The sequence below is a fragment of the Dama dama genome, chromosome 3 (assembly GCF_033118175.1).
Source record: "Dama dama isolate Ldn47 chromosome 3, ASM3311817v1, whole genome shotgun sequence".
Lineage (NCBI taxonomy): Eukaryota > Metazoa > Chordata > Mammalia > Artiodactyla > Cervidae > Dama > Dama dama.
The window spans coordinates 24,060,697-24,075,321 of NC_083683.1; the positions used below are offsets into that span (position 1 = coordinate 24,060,697).

The 14,625-nt window shown below is 35.5% G+C and overlaps 1 protein-coding gene across 1 annotated transcript in view; it reads left to right on the forward strand.

The window, feature by feature from the left end:
* ZDHHC17 (zinc finger DHHC-type palmitoyltransferase 17) overlaps window positions 1-14,625 on the forward strand; it is a 96,188-nt gene that overhangs the window by 66,673 nt on the left and 14,890 nt on the right. Inside the window, exons 9-10 of the mRNA XM_061124924.1 lie at window positions 10,396-10,538; window positions 11,871-11,971. Of these exons, the coding sequence (XP_060980907.1) occupies window positions 10,396-10,538; window positions 11,871-11,971 (244 nt within the window). The remainder of the gene's footprint in view (window positions 1-10,395; window positions 10,539-11,870; window positions 11,972-14,625) is intronic.

Here is a 14,625-nt window from a genome sequence, read left to right on the forward strand (position 1 = left end):
CCAAAAACAGGCAAAGACAGTACAAAAAGGAAAACTCCAGGCATATCTCATTTTATTGCATTTCACAGGTATTTCTTCACTCTCTCTTTTTTTTAACAAGTTTAGTTTTGTGACAAGCTACATCAAGTAAGTCTTGTTGGTGCCATTTTCAGCATCATTTGCTTATTTCATGTCTGCATGTCACGTTTTGGTAATGCTTGCAGTATTTCAAACCCTCCACCGGCAAAAAGATTATGACTTGATGAAGGCTCAGGTGATGGTTAGCGCTTTCTAGCAATTTTTTAGCAATATTTTTAAATGAAAAGATATTTTTTTAGACATAAGGCTATTAATGGACTATAGTGTAAATATAACTTTTTAAAATCGAAATATAGTTGATTTCCAATATTATGTCAGTTTCAGATGTACTGCATAGTGATTTGACATTTGTATACATTATGAAATGATCACCACATTAAGTCTAGTAACCATTTGTTCCTATATAAATTTGTTATAATATTATTGACCATATTCTTTATGCTATGTATTACATCCCATGGCTTATTTATTTTATAACTGGAGGTTTGTACCTCTTAATCTCTTTCAGTCCCAGCCCCTTCCCCTCTGATATCTCCGAGTCTGTTTTTGTTTTGTTTGTTTTTTTAGATTCCCCATGTAGATGAGACCACATGGTAGTGATATTTGTCTTCCTCTGATGTGTTCCACCTAGCATAATACCTCTCAATCCATCCATGTTCTCACAAATAGCAAGGCTTCATTCTCTTTAATGGCCAGGTAATATTCCATTATATATAGAGATCACATCTTCTGTGTCTGTTCATACACTGATGAGCACTTAAGTTGCTTACATATCATGGCTACAGTAAATAATACTGCAGTGAACACTGAGGTGTAAATATGTTTTCTATTTAGTCTTTTTGTTTTCTTTGGGTAAATACCCAGAAGTGGTATTTCTGGGACACGCGGCTGTTCTGTTTTTAATTTTTTGAGGACCCTCCATAGTTCCTGTACCAACTTACAATTATACCAGTAGTGTGCAAGGATTTCCTTTTCTCCAAATCCTCACCAGCATTTGTTTTTTTGTCTTTTTGGATCATACCCATTCTTACAGGTCTGAGGTGGCATCCTGTTTTGGTTTTGACTTGCATTTCACCGATTAGTGACCTGTGTGTCTGTTTTTCTGCCAGTGCTGTACTGTTTTGATTACTGTACCTTTGCAGTATAGTGTGAAATCAGGGAATGTGGTATTTTGGCTTTGTTCTTCTTTCTCAAGATTGCTTTGGCTATTCAGGTCATTTGTATTTCCATACAAATGTAGAATTACTTGTTTTAGTTCTGTGAAAAGTGCCATTGGTATTTTGATAAGGACTACATTGAATCTATAAATTGCCTGGGGTAGTACCATCATTTACAATATTAGTTCTTCCAGTCTGTGAGAATGGTATGTTTTTCCATTTGTTGTGTCATCTTCAGTTTCTTTTATCAATGTCTTAATAGTTTTCAGAGTACAAATCTTTTACCTCTTTGGTTAGATTTATTACTATGTGTTGTATTCTTTTTGATGCACTTGTAAATGGGATTGTTTTCTTAATTTCTCTTTCTGATGGTTTGTTATTAGTATGTAACCAACAGAGTTTAGTTTATTAATTTTATATCTTGTAACTACTCAATTCACTTATTAGTTCTAATAGATTTTTGGTGATGTCTTATGTATAGTGTCATGTCGTCTGCAAACAGTGACAGTTTTACTTCTTCCTTTCCAATTTGGATTCTTTTTTTCTTTTTCTTGTCTCATTGCTGTGGCTAGGACTTCTAATACTGTGTTGAAGTGGAGGAGTGTGCGTCCTTGTCTTGTTCCTGATCTTAGAGGAAATGCTTTCAACTTTTTACTCTTGAGTATGATGTTACCTGTGGGTTTTTCATATGTGGCCTTTTTTTATATTGAGATATGTTTCCTCTATACCCCTTTTGTTGAGATTTTTATCATAAATGAATGTTGAATTTTGTTAAAAAATTTTTATGTATCTACTTGAGGTAATCATATGATATTTATGCTTCAGTTTGCTAGTGTAATATATCATGCTGATTGGTTGGCTGTTTGGGTGGAGAAGGAAATGGCAGCCCACTCCAGTATTCTTGCCTGGAGAGTCCCGTGGACGGGGGAGCCTGGTGGGCTGCTGTCCATAGGGTCACACAGAGTCGGACACAGCTGAAGTGACTTAGCATGCATGCATGCATTGGAGAAGGAAATGGCAACCCACTCCAGTATTCTTTTTTTTTTTTTTCCACTCCAGTATTCTTGCCTGGAGAATCCCAGGGACTTAGCAGCAGCAGCAGGTGGCGGGGGCAGTGCTTAGGGTGTGCTGCCTGGATGGAGGGTGGGGCCAGGTTCTGGGGACCAACAGGCTAGAGGGAGGATTCTAAAATGCCGCTTTCCAACCCTAGTGTTAGTGAAAGTGAAAGTTGCTCAGTTGTGTCTGACTTTTTGCGACCCCGTGGACTTTACAGTCCATGGAATTCTCCAGGCCAGAATACTGGGGTGGGTAGCTGTTCCCTTCTCCAGGGGATCCTCCCAACCCAGGGATCGAACCCAGGTCTCCTGCATTGCAGGTGGATTCTTTACCAGCTGAGCCACCAAGGAAACCTAGGGTTATTAGGGTAAAAGAAGTTCCCCAAAATAGCTGCCACCAATTTTTATATATGTAGGGGTCTTTTATTTGCTTTCTGCCACTCCAGAGGACTCTTTAAGCTCAGCTAGTAGATCTGTTCCAGGCTTCTAACTATTGCCTCTTTGTGCTGGTACTTTGGAGTGTCTGAAATTTTGCCAGTGTCCTTGAAAAGCAGAATCACTGTCTCCTATGGACCTGCAGCTCTCCTGAAATGGGTCCTGCTGCTTTTCAAAGCCAGATGTGTGGGAGCTTTTCTTCCTAGTGTAGGAGGACCCCGTGGCTGGGGAGCCCCACATAGGGCTTAAACCACTTCTTCCTTGGGGAAGACCTCCAGGATTGTGATACTCCTTCCATTTGTAAGTCCACTGATCCTGGAGATGTGAGCCCTGGTTATACTGTGTTCACCCCTTCCTGCCGTCTCATTGTGGTTCCATCTTTATTTCTTCAGTTATGGAAAACCTTTTCTGCTAGTCTTCAGGTTATTTTCCTAGAGAGTTTCTCTGTAAATAGTTTTAAAGTACTTGTATGCTGAAAAATTTTAAATGCCAATGAAAGAAATCAAGGATGATCCAAGTAAGTAGGGAGACTTACTGTGTTCATGAATTGGAAGATTCATGTAAATATATATATTTACAATATATATATTATATGTATATATATTATATTATATGTATATATAATATATACAATAAATATAGTAAATATATCAGTTCAGTTCAGTTCAGTCGCTCAGTCGTGTCCGACTCTTTGCGACCCCATGACCACAGCACGCCAGGCCTCCCTGTCCATCACCAACTCCCGGAGTCCACCCAAACCCATGTCCATCGAGTCAGTGATGCCATCGAACCATCTCATCTTCTGTCGTCCTCTCCTCCTCCTGCCCTCAATCCTTCCCAGCATCAGGGTCTTTTCTAGTGAGTCAACTGTTCACATGAGGTGGCCAAAGTATTGGAGTTTCAGCTTCAGCATCAGTCCTTCCAATGAACACCCAGGACTGATCTCCTTTAGGATGGACTGGTTGGATCTTCTTGCAGTCCAAGAGACTCTCAAGAGTCTTCTCCAACACCACAGTTCAAAAGCATCAATTCTTCAGCGCTCAGCCTTCTTTATAGTCCAACGCTCACATCCATACATGACCACTGGAAAAACTATAGCCTTGACTAGATGGACCTTTGTTGGCAAAGTAATGTCTTTGCTTTTTAATATGCTGTCTAGGTTGGTCATAACTTTCCTTCCAAGGAGTAAGCATCTTTTAATTTCATGGCTGCAGTCACCATCTGCAGTGATTCTGGACCCAAAAAAATAAAGTCAGCCACTGTTTCCCCATCCATTTCCCATGAGGTGATGGGACCAGATGCCATGATCTTAGTTTTCTGAATGTTAAGCTTTAAGCCAACTTTTTCATTGTCCTCTTTGACTTTCATCAAGAGGCTTTTTAGCTCCTCTTCACTTTCTGCCATAAGGGTGGTGTTGTCTGCAGTTGGTCTCAAATCCTGGCAAGATTTTTTTTTTTATTTGTATAACCAAAACTTATTTGGAAAGACAGTAGACTTAGAATATCTAAAACAATTTTGAAAAGAAAGAATCACTGTCTGCAGTTTTAACACCTGCTATATAGCTTCAGTAGTCAAGACTCTGTAGTGTTGCTGGAGGAATAAAATAATCAGTGAAACAGAATAGAGAGCCTAGAATTACAACCACAGAGATGTGCCCACAGATGTTTGACAGATGTATAAAAGCGATTTGGTGGAGGAAACATAGCCTTTTCAGCAACTGATATTGGAGCATCTAGACATGCATAGGCAAAAAAATAAACCTCTATTCAGATCTCATGCTGCTGCTGCTGCTAAGTCGCTTCAGTCGTGTCCGACTGTGTGACCCCATAGACGGTTCTCCAGGCAAGAACACTGGAGTGGGTTGCCATTTTCTTCTCCAGTGCAGGAAAGTGAAACATGAAAGTGAAGTTGCTCAGTCGTGTCCAACTCTTCGCGACCCCATGGACTATAGCCTACCAGGCTCCTCCATCCATGGGATTTTCCAGACAAGAGTACTGGAGTGGGTTGCCTTTGCCTTCTCCATCAGACCTCATACTTTATTAATACATTAACTCAAAACTGTTCAATACTTAAATGTAAAATGTAAAACTATAAAAATCTAGTGCTACACAGAGATTTGACGTAAAAAGCATGATCCATGAAGGTAAAAATTGATCATTCAGATTTGAATCAAAATTAAAAACTTACGTTCTGTGAAAGACCCTGTTATTAAAATGAAAAAGAAGACTAGAGACTGGGGTAAAGAATTTGCAAGCCACATATCCGACAAAGGGATTAGTTTCCAAGATATATTAAGAGCTTTCAAAACTCAGAAGTGTAAAATCAAAGAATCCAATTAGAAAATAGTTTAAAGAAGAGACAGTTTTTACCAAAAGAGGTATAAAATTGACAGGCACATGAAAAAAATCTTCAACATCATTTTAGTCATTTGGGAAATTCAAATTGAAACTGCAGTGACTTACTGTTATATACCTATCAGAATAACTGCAGTAAAAAGTTACATCACATGCTGATGAGGATGCTGAGAGACTCACACATTGCTGGTAGACATGTAAAGCAGTACAGTACCCTGGAGAACACTTTGGCATTTTCTTTTAAAAAACTTAACATGCAGTACCATACAACCCAGAAATTATACTCTTAAGCATTTATCCCAGAAAAGTGAAAACTGACATTCACATGAAAATTTGTATGTGACTGTTTATAGCATCCATACTCATATATTCATAATATTCATTCATATATTCATAATAGACCCCAAACGGAAGCAACCTCAAGTCCTTCAGTGGGTGAATGATTAAACAAACTAACACATTCATTCTGTGAAATATTCCTCAGCAATAAAAAGGAATGAACTAATGGTATATGCAGTAACCCAATGAATACCCAGAAAATTATGGTGAATGAAAAGCCAATCCTATAAGATTACATGCTATATAATTCCACTTATAGAAAATTCTTGAAATGACAAAATTATGGAAATGTAGTGATTGGCAGAGGTTTATACGGGGATGAGGGGTAAGGGATGAGGGAAGTTGCTTTAAAGGATGGAAATACTCATTGTAGTGAGGGAAATACTCTGTATCTTAATTTTGTCAGTGTCAGTATCCTGGTTGTGATATTATAGTACTGTTTTGCAAGATGGGAACTCTGGGTATCGAGTACTTGGGATCTGCCTGCATTTTTTATTAAAACTGCCTGACCCACAGCTCACGTCATACTTAGTGATGAAAAGCTGGAAGTATTCCTTTTAAGATTGGGAATAATACAAGGATGCCCACTCTCGCCACTTTTATTCAACATTTTATTCCTGGACACAGCAGTTTAGAGAAGAAAAAGAAATTAAAAGAATCCAAATTGGAAAAGAAGTGAAACTTTCACTGTTTGCAGCTGACATTATGCTATATATAGAAAATCCTAACGATGCTAGTGGAAAACTGCTAGTGCTCATCAATTAATTTGATAAGGTTACTGGATGCAAATCTAATATACAGAAACCTGTTGCATTTCTATACACTATCAATGAAATATCAAAATGGGAAATTAAGGAAACAATCTCATTTACCATTACATCAAAAAGAATAAAATACCTAGGAATAAACCTACCTAAGGAGATAAAACACCTGTACTCTTAAAAAAAAAAACTGTAAGCTACTAATGAGAGAAATTGAAGATGACATAAACGGATGGAAAGGTATATGATGTTCTTGAATTGAAAGAATCAGTATTGTTAAAATGACCATACTACCCAAGGCAACCTGCAGATTCAGCACAATCACTATCAAATTACCAATGGCATTTTTCTTGACCTAGAACAAAAAATTTTACAATTTGTTTGGAAGCACAAAAGACCTGGAATAGCAAAAACAATCTTGAGAAAGGAAAAGGGGAGCTGGGAGAATCATGCTCCCTGACTTCAGACTGTACTACAAAGCTATGGTAATCAAAACAGTATAGTACTGGTACAGAAGCATATGTATATGGATCAGTGGAATAGGATAGAAAGCCCAGGAAGAGACCCACACAGTTAGGGTCAATTATCTACAACAAAGGAGGCAGAAATATACAATGGGAAAAAGACAGTCTCTTCGGGAAGTGGGTGCTGGGAAAACTGGACAGCTTCATGTGAAAGAATGAAATTAGAACTTTCTCTAACACCATGTGTAAAAATAAGCTCAAAATAGATTAAAGACCTAAACATAAAACTGGATACTATGAAACTCCTAGAGGAAAACATAAGCAGAACACTCTTTGACATAAATCATGGTAGTATTTTTCAGATCCACCTCTAAAGAGTAATGGAAATAAAAACAAAAAGAAACAAATGGGGCCTAATTAAATTTAAAAGCTTTTGCAAAGGAAAACATAAACAAAACAGACAGCCTGTGGGATGGGAGAAAATATTTGTAAATGATACTACCAACAAGGGATTAATTTCTAAAATAAAAAGCTCATATTGCTTAATATAAAAAAAAACCCAATCAAAAAAATGAGTGAAAGACCTAAATAGACATTCCTTCCAAAGAAGACATAGAGATGGCCATGGAAAGATGCTCATTATCACTTATTGTTAGAGAAATGCAAATCAAAACTACAATGAGGTGCCACTTCACACCAGTCAGTATATATTTACATATTCACAGGTTGGCAACAGAGCACCCTGCCGCCTAATCCCACTCCCACCAATGTTGCTCTTTCTCCTGTGTGCTCAGTCATGTCCAATTCTTCGTGACCCCATGGAACATGTAGCCCATCAGGTTCTTCTGTCCATGAAATTTTCCAGGCAAGATTATGAAACAGGTTGCCATTTTCTCCTCCAGGGGATCTTCCCGTCCCAGGGATTGAACCCCTCTCTCTTATAACTCCTGCACTGGCAAGTGGATTCTTTGCCACCACTAGTCCCACCCAGGAGGCCCACCAATCATTAAAATGTCTACAAATAATATATGCTGGAGAGGGTGTGGAGAAAAGGGAACTCTCCTATGCTTTTGATGGGAATGCAAATTGGTGCAGTCACTATGGAGAACAATATGGAGGTTCCTTAAGAAACTGAAAATAGTTACCATATGATCCAGCAATCCCACTCCTGGGCATGTATTCAGATGAAACTCTATTTCAAAAAGATACATACACCCCAATTTTCATAGCAGCACTATTTATAATAGCCAAGACATGGAAGCAGCCTAAATAAGATAAGGATGGTATAGGTACACAGTGGAATATTATTCAGCCATAAAAAATAAACTAATGCCATTTGCTGCAACGTGGATGAACCTAGAAACCATGTTAAGTCAGAGAAAGACAAATACACAGTATCACTTATGCATGGAATCTTAATAAATGATATAAATGAATGTCTTTTCCAAATAGAAGTATACTCACAGACATAGAAAAACTTACAGTGACCAGAAAGGATAATAGGGGGTGGGGGGAGATAAATTAGTTAGGAGTTTGGCATTAACATCTACACACTACTATGTATAAAATAGATAAACAACAAGTACCTACTATATAGCACAGGGAAATATGTTCAGTGTCTTGTAATAATTTATAATGGTAAAGAATCTGAAAAGGAATATATATAAATATCCCTTTATATGTATGACTGAAATTACTTTGCTGTATACCTATATACCTGAAGCTAATGCAACATTGTAACTTAACTGTACATCAGTTTTTAAAATAGATTAAAAATTGCAATTATTTAAAAACAAAAAGTGGAATTAAAGAACTAAATTGAATCTGGGTGGTAGATTCACTTCAAAATCCCTTCAAATTTATTATATATTTGAAAAATTCTGTAATGAAATATAAATTTTTTCTGTATCTATAAAAGCAGCATATCACTGTTACATCTTTACAATATTGTAATATGTATATTAAATGACAGCTTGGAAAACATCCAGGAATCACACATGTAGGCTTTTAACCGGGTGAAATGAGCCAGTGTTCACACAAAAAATTATATGTAAGTGTTTATGATGGCTTTATTTACAATCAGAAACTGGGAACAAGCATAGTCTCTCAGCTGGGGAATGGATAAGCAGACTGTGTTAAATTCTGTAATGGAATACTACTCAGCATTCAAAAGGAACTTACGACTAATACATGAAACAAATGGATGAATGTCAAATGCATTACCTAAGTGAATGAAACCAGATGTAAAAGACTGCATTCAGTATGACCCATTTTTCATGACATGCATGCCAAGGAAAAAGTCAGAGGTCAGACCCCAGACTAGTGGCAGCCAGGGCTGTGCCTCGTGGCTCAGGACGTCTCAGGGCTTGATGGGGCTGTGCTGTGTCTTGATATTTATGCTTATTACACAACTGTGTATATTCATCAAAACTCAGAGAAGTATACACAAAAAAGGGTGAATTTCACTGTATGTAAATTGTGTCTTAATTTTTAATAAGGAAAAAAATGTGGTCATTGCTGGGGGGAAAAAATGTCTTGACTAAAAACAAGCCAGCTTAAAGATAATTTTAGAAAATACTTTTTCAACTGCCACACGTTTGCCTTCTCTCCCACCAATATCCACCCTACTCACATACTCTTCCCAATTACACATTCTCTAATGTCTTGATACAAAATTCACACATAATAGAGATAAAAAACAAATTGGAAGGGTGACATTTCACAACAGCATAAAATTAAACTCTGAAGTTGATATGTTTAATTATTAGTCTAAGTTAAAATTACACAATTAGTTCAGGATATGAATTACAGTGACTGAATTGGGGAAAACAGTCATTTATATGAAAAAAGTGTTTATTTCATTAGAAGCCAATGGTATGAAAGGGGTGCTAAAAAAGGTCTGATGTAATCTTGTCCTTCAAAAAGGTAAATATTCAATGAGGAGAGTAATGTTTACACTCTGAGCTTTGTTAGATCACAACTGGAATATCTCATAATTTTGTCCCCTAAGGTAACTCGAGAGACTTAATAGCTGCCTTTAAGTCTGTGAAGGGCTGTTACGTAGGAGAGGCCATAGACTGTGTGTTGCTCCAAAGATACGGTTGTAGTAGCTGCTAGAGAGAAGCAGACACGTTTTATACTTTGAGTGTTTCTACAGTTAGACCGGTACAGAAATGCAATGGTACTACAGCTGAGGTTTGAAGCACTGTCCTTTGATACGTGTTCAGAGGCACATCATCTCCATTCTGTGATCTCTGGGACTCTGTAAATAAAATTGATTTTATTCTCTTACGTTGATATATACTATTTACATGTATCATTCAAAATATCTTCTCCAGGCTAAACGTACTCTTTTCCTTATCTGATACAGCTGTGAGACCTTCAGTCATTCTGGTTGCCCTTGTCTCCTTAGACGTCCGTGCATTTGTTAAAATCGGGTAGTATTTTCATGAACTGTTTTTTAGCCCATCCATGTGTTAGCAGGGGGTACCCTCTGTTGTCTGTATCTGACTATCTAAACCCACTTTTATAACTTCTGTTTTCGTTTTCCACGACTTTAACCAGGTACTTTTAAATTATTTAATACCTCTTTCTAGAAATCAGACTAGCACCTTGAATACTTTCTGCACGTAGTAGGTATATTTGATAATTTCACCCCGGTTGTGTGTTTTCACAAAGGTAACAGCGATTCACATTGAGGTTACTTGAAACATGAAAAACTTTGTGTGTGTTTTTTTTTTTTTCCTGTCCAGGAATTTCGGCAGAAAGTGATGCTGGGAACTCCTTTCCTAGTTATTTGGCTGGTTGGGTTTATAGCAGACCTAAACATTGACTCTTGGCTCATTAAAGGGCTAATGTATGGTGGCGTCTGGGCTACAGTGCAGTTTCTTTCAAAGTAAGTGTTGTTTTTAACTGTGTTTTTAACCAGACAGGTAAAAATCATAATTTGCACCTGGCTATGTAAAATTAATTATATTTAGAACACTGCCTTTATGTAACATGTTTGATCTTAATGTAATGTTAAAGAATTTTGGGCAAATTTATATCTGAAATCGTTAACATTTTTAACATCATTGTGAAAAATGACTGTAAAGGTACTTAGTAGTGACTAAATCTAACATTTTAAGGCTAAAATACAGTTTTAAAACATTTCAATAGACATGAATGCGAGTTTGTTGAACTCTGTAATATATTGCTTATTTCTGGTTAACTGTAATGCTTGAGCTTACCTTTCCATGAAATTAAATTTTCTTTGGCCATAGGCAGCATGCAAGAATGAGGGAACGCCTAAGCACATGAGGAGTCTAAGCATATGAAGTGGGCTCAGTTGTTTTTTAAAATTTTCTCCTTTGTTCTCTAAGCATTGTGTTCATACTGCTTTATTCTTATCCTTAGATCCTATTGCCCTAAAGTTGCCCATCCAGCAAACTAGGAAGTTATTTATGATCCAGAATTTCCCACCTAATTTCCCTTCCTTTAGTACTTGGTTTTCACCAGAATTTCAAAAGAGAGTTCTGAAAATAATTCACAGAGATGAGAGTGAATGGTAATGCACCAGTGTGGTAACTCTCAGGAAGAAACTTAATCTTATTTTAGTGTGTACTTTCACCAAGAGGTGTAAGTAAGAATTCACCAATTCTGCCTTCTTAGCATACCTGGATGGTTGATCCTACTTAGTGTTTAATAAGATTTATCAGTGTTTATTTTTTCCTGAATTCTAAATGCTGTAAATAATGACCTTTAATTCCTCCAAACTAGCTGGTTCATTCTCTTTGAAAAGATGTGCTGAAAGCTTAGTGGGAATGTGTAGGTAAGGAGAAATAATGATGCAGCATAGAGAAAAACTCGGGGATCGCTTTGCATTCATTTGTTAAAATTATAACATGCCTTTGGTGTGTAGTAAGCTGGATGATAGAGTTACTGTATATGCTAAAGTGGGTTTTTTATTTAAAAGAATAGGAGTACAATGAAATTCTAAAGTTGGAAAGTATATAGAATATAATTCTAATTCTTGATGAATTAAAAGTAGCTTCAGACTTGAGTCATTCAGCTGTGCATTCATGTCTTACTGATTACTGTGGAAAACAGCCTTCATATTTAAGCATCTTGAATTTCTGGATTTTGTTAAAAGTTTACTATGCGGAATAGATGTAATTCTCATTTAAATAAATCTTCATTTTTACAATGAAATATAGAGTTCACGTTTTATAAAACTTGTGTTTTACAGATCCTTTTTTGATCATTCAATGCATAGTGCATTGCCCCTTGGAATATATTTGGCAACCAAATTTTGGATGTATGTGACGTGGTTCTTCTGGTTTTGGAATGATATCCTTTGGTTATAAAGGTTTTATCTAAAACAATTTTTGTTTGCTATTTAAACAAATGTTTAATATTTAACATAGATGAGCTACTCACTATATGCTAGAATAAAACAGTTTTATTAGAAAAATAAGTATGAACTAATGTATTTTTAAGTGTTTCATATTTAATAAATTGCTTTTCAAAGCTGCTTTTAATAACATCAGTAGTAATAATAATATCAATAATAGTGACCATTAATTGAGTTTTTAAAGGGCATTTTCCTAAATACTTTGTGTTCCACTTACTACACATCCTATTATATATACGTTTATATTGTTGTCTCCATTTTATCGTTGAGAAAACTTAGGTTTAAATAGGTTAATTTGTTGTTTTTTCCCAAGATCACACAGCTCCTCTCTAATAAAGGAGAGTAGAAACACATATTTGTCTGATTCTATGACGCGTTCTGCACCTTTCCACTGAATGGTGATTTTCATGTTTTACTGTCATCATTTCCTCTGCATGTTTTCTTACTGTCACGCTTACTGCTGTTCTGTTGTCATAGGTAACAGTTAATCTTCTCTTTTGCTTATGAAAAGCCTTTAGTGCTGTTACCTTCAGATGTTTGCAGTTATTTTGATGTACTTTTTTTGTTTTTTGTTTTCAATGTACTTTTAAAACGTAGTATAATTAGACATTGTAAATTTGTGTGTGCATGTGTGTACATCTTAAGAAATAAGGACAGTGTCCGCATTTGATATTTTAATAGAAAAAATCAGTAAGACAGTCTGTTTTATTATAATAAAGGTACATGTTTGATGTCTTAAATCATTCTTCAAAAACATTACTATCAATATGAAAAGTATATGGTATTTTAAATGGTATGCAGTATTCAGTGACTTTTAACTGTGCTGAACAATATTAATTATTACTGATACCTGGCTTCACTTCACAGTCTTGCATATTATAATATTGTGTTCTTTTTGTTAAGTTGTCCTGTGTATTAGACAAGAACAAAATATGTTTCTTTGTGAAACTGAGCCACAGAATTATAACTGTGCTTCTAATTCTTAATTTTCACAGCATTATAGGATTACTTTTTAAAATACTTTCTTAGCATAGTGTCTATTGAAATTTTTTCACTTGCAGTTTTCACTAGCTCATTCTGGGCTTGTATTATACTTTGATATAAAAATTGTTCTTCAGAGATTTATTAAGCATTAGAATTGTCTTATTGGATTATTTAATGAGTAAAACATATCTGCTCATTTTCAGTGCCTCATCTGTTTTAAATTTATAAAAAGCACTGACCTCTGAAATGACTAGTATTCCAGACATGTTTTCTAGCTTGGCTTCCTAAATCAGACGGTAAATTTTATGTTTAAAAAAAAAAATCCAATTCACATCTCAAAATGTTTTAGACTGTTGCTGTACTGTTAATCTGTTTGCATTTAAATAGAGAAAAGCAGGATAATTAGTAAATTACAAATAATGAAAACTTTATGCCAGAGAGTTTTATATAGTCCATATATCAACTTTCGCTTAGAAACTTCAGATGGCACTTAAGCACTATACTTGGAGACCATTTTAAACAGCAAAATCACCAACATAAAGCACACAAATGCTAAACAAGAAGGCAAAGTATTGCCTTGTTTAGCTTAACTGGAAATGTGTGCATAAGGCAACTCATGTTTATTGTTACTTTGCACATATTCACAAATGACTGCAGAAGCATTCTAAATATTGGTTTTGGGGTTACAAATAAATTTTAGCTAGTAAACATAAGTTATTTTAGTTTCTCATATGTTACTCAGCTTCAGTGTTTTTGTGGTGATAATGAGTCTTGTATTGATATAAACCATTTGTTATAATAAATAAATTCTACTATTTGATTTATAGTTCTTCAGGTATATTATTTTACTTGGTTCTCAGAACAATTCTTTGAGATTAAAAAAAAAAAACCACACAAATCATAATGCTGTTTTCTAACTGATAGAAAAATTGAGGTTCATAGAAGTAGTATGCCTTTCTCAAAGTTTCATAGCCAGGTAATTATTGAGAGTCTGGTATAGAACCCAGTTCTTTGACCTGCTGCAGTATATCTTCAAATGCCCTGTATTATACACTGACCATAATTTGTACAAGGAAATAATAAGAGATCCGATCAAAGGTTTATTTACAAAGAAGTTTATCATTGTACCATTTATAATAGGGAAAAAATGGAAATAACCTGAATAGGAGGATAGATTTATCAGTTATCTGACATGTGGTATACAATAAAATATCCATTAAAATGCTTTTTTGAGACTTAGTGATGTGGGCTCATACTTATAACAAATGAAAAAATACTAAATTGTATTTACAGAGAGATTCTAGAATGATAAGAGCTGGAAGTGAGCACATGTAGTTTTAGCTGTGGTTATTTCTGGTTGTGAGATTTGTGAGTGATTTGCTTGCACTTTTGTTTGAAAATTTTGTTCATACTTCTGTAATTATCATACAACCCTGAAATTCACTCTCGTAAATAATATAGTCTACTGTTTAGTGTGTTGACAAAATTTTCGAAATAGGTTATTGGGAATTCTGTATCTAAAAATAAATTATTTTTCAGTCAGGTCTTAAGCTTCTTAAATCAGAGGTGGATGTGATCATTGTTCCCATAACATTTAATGACTCAG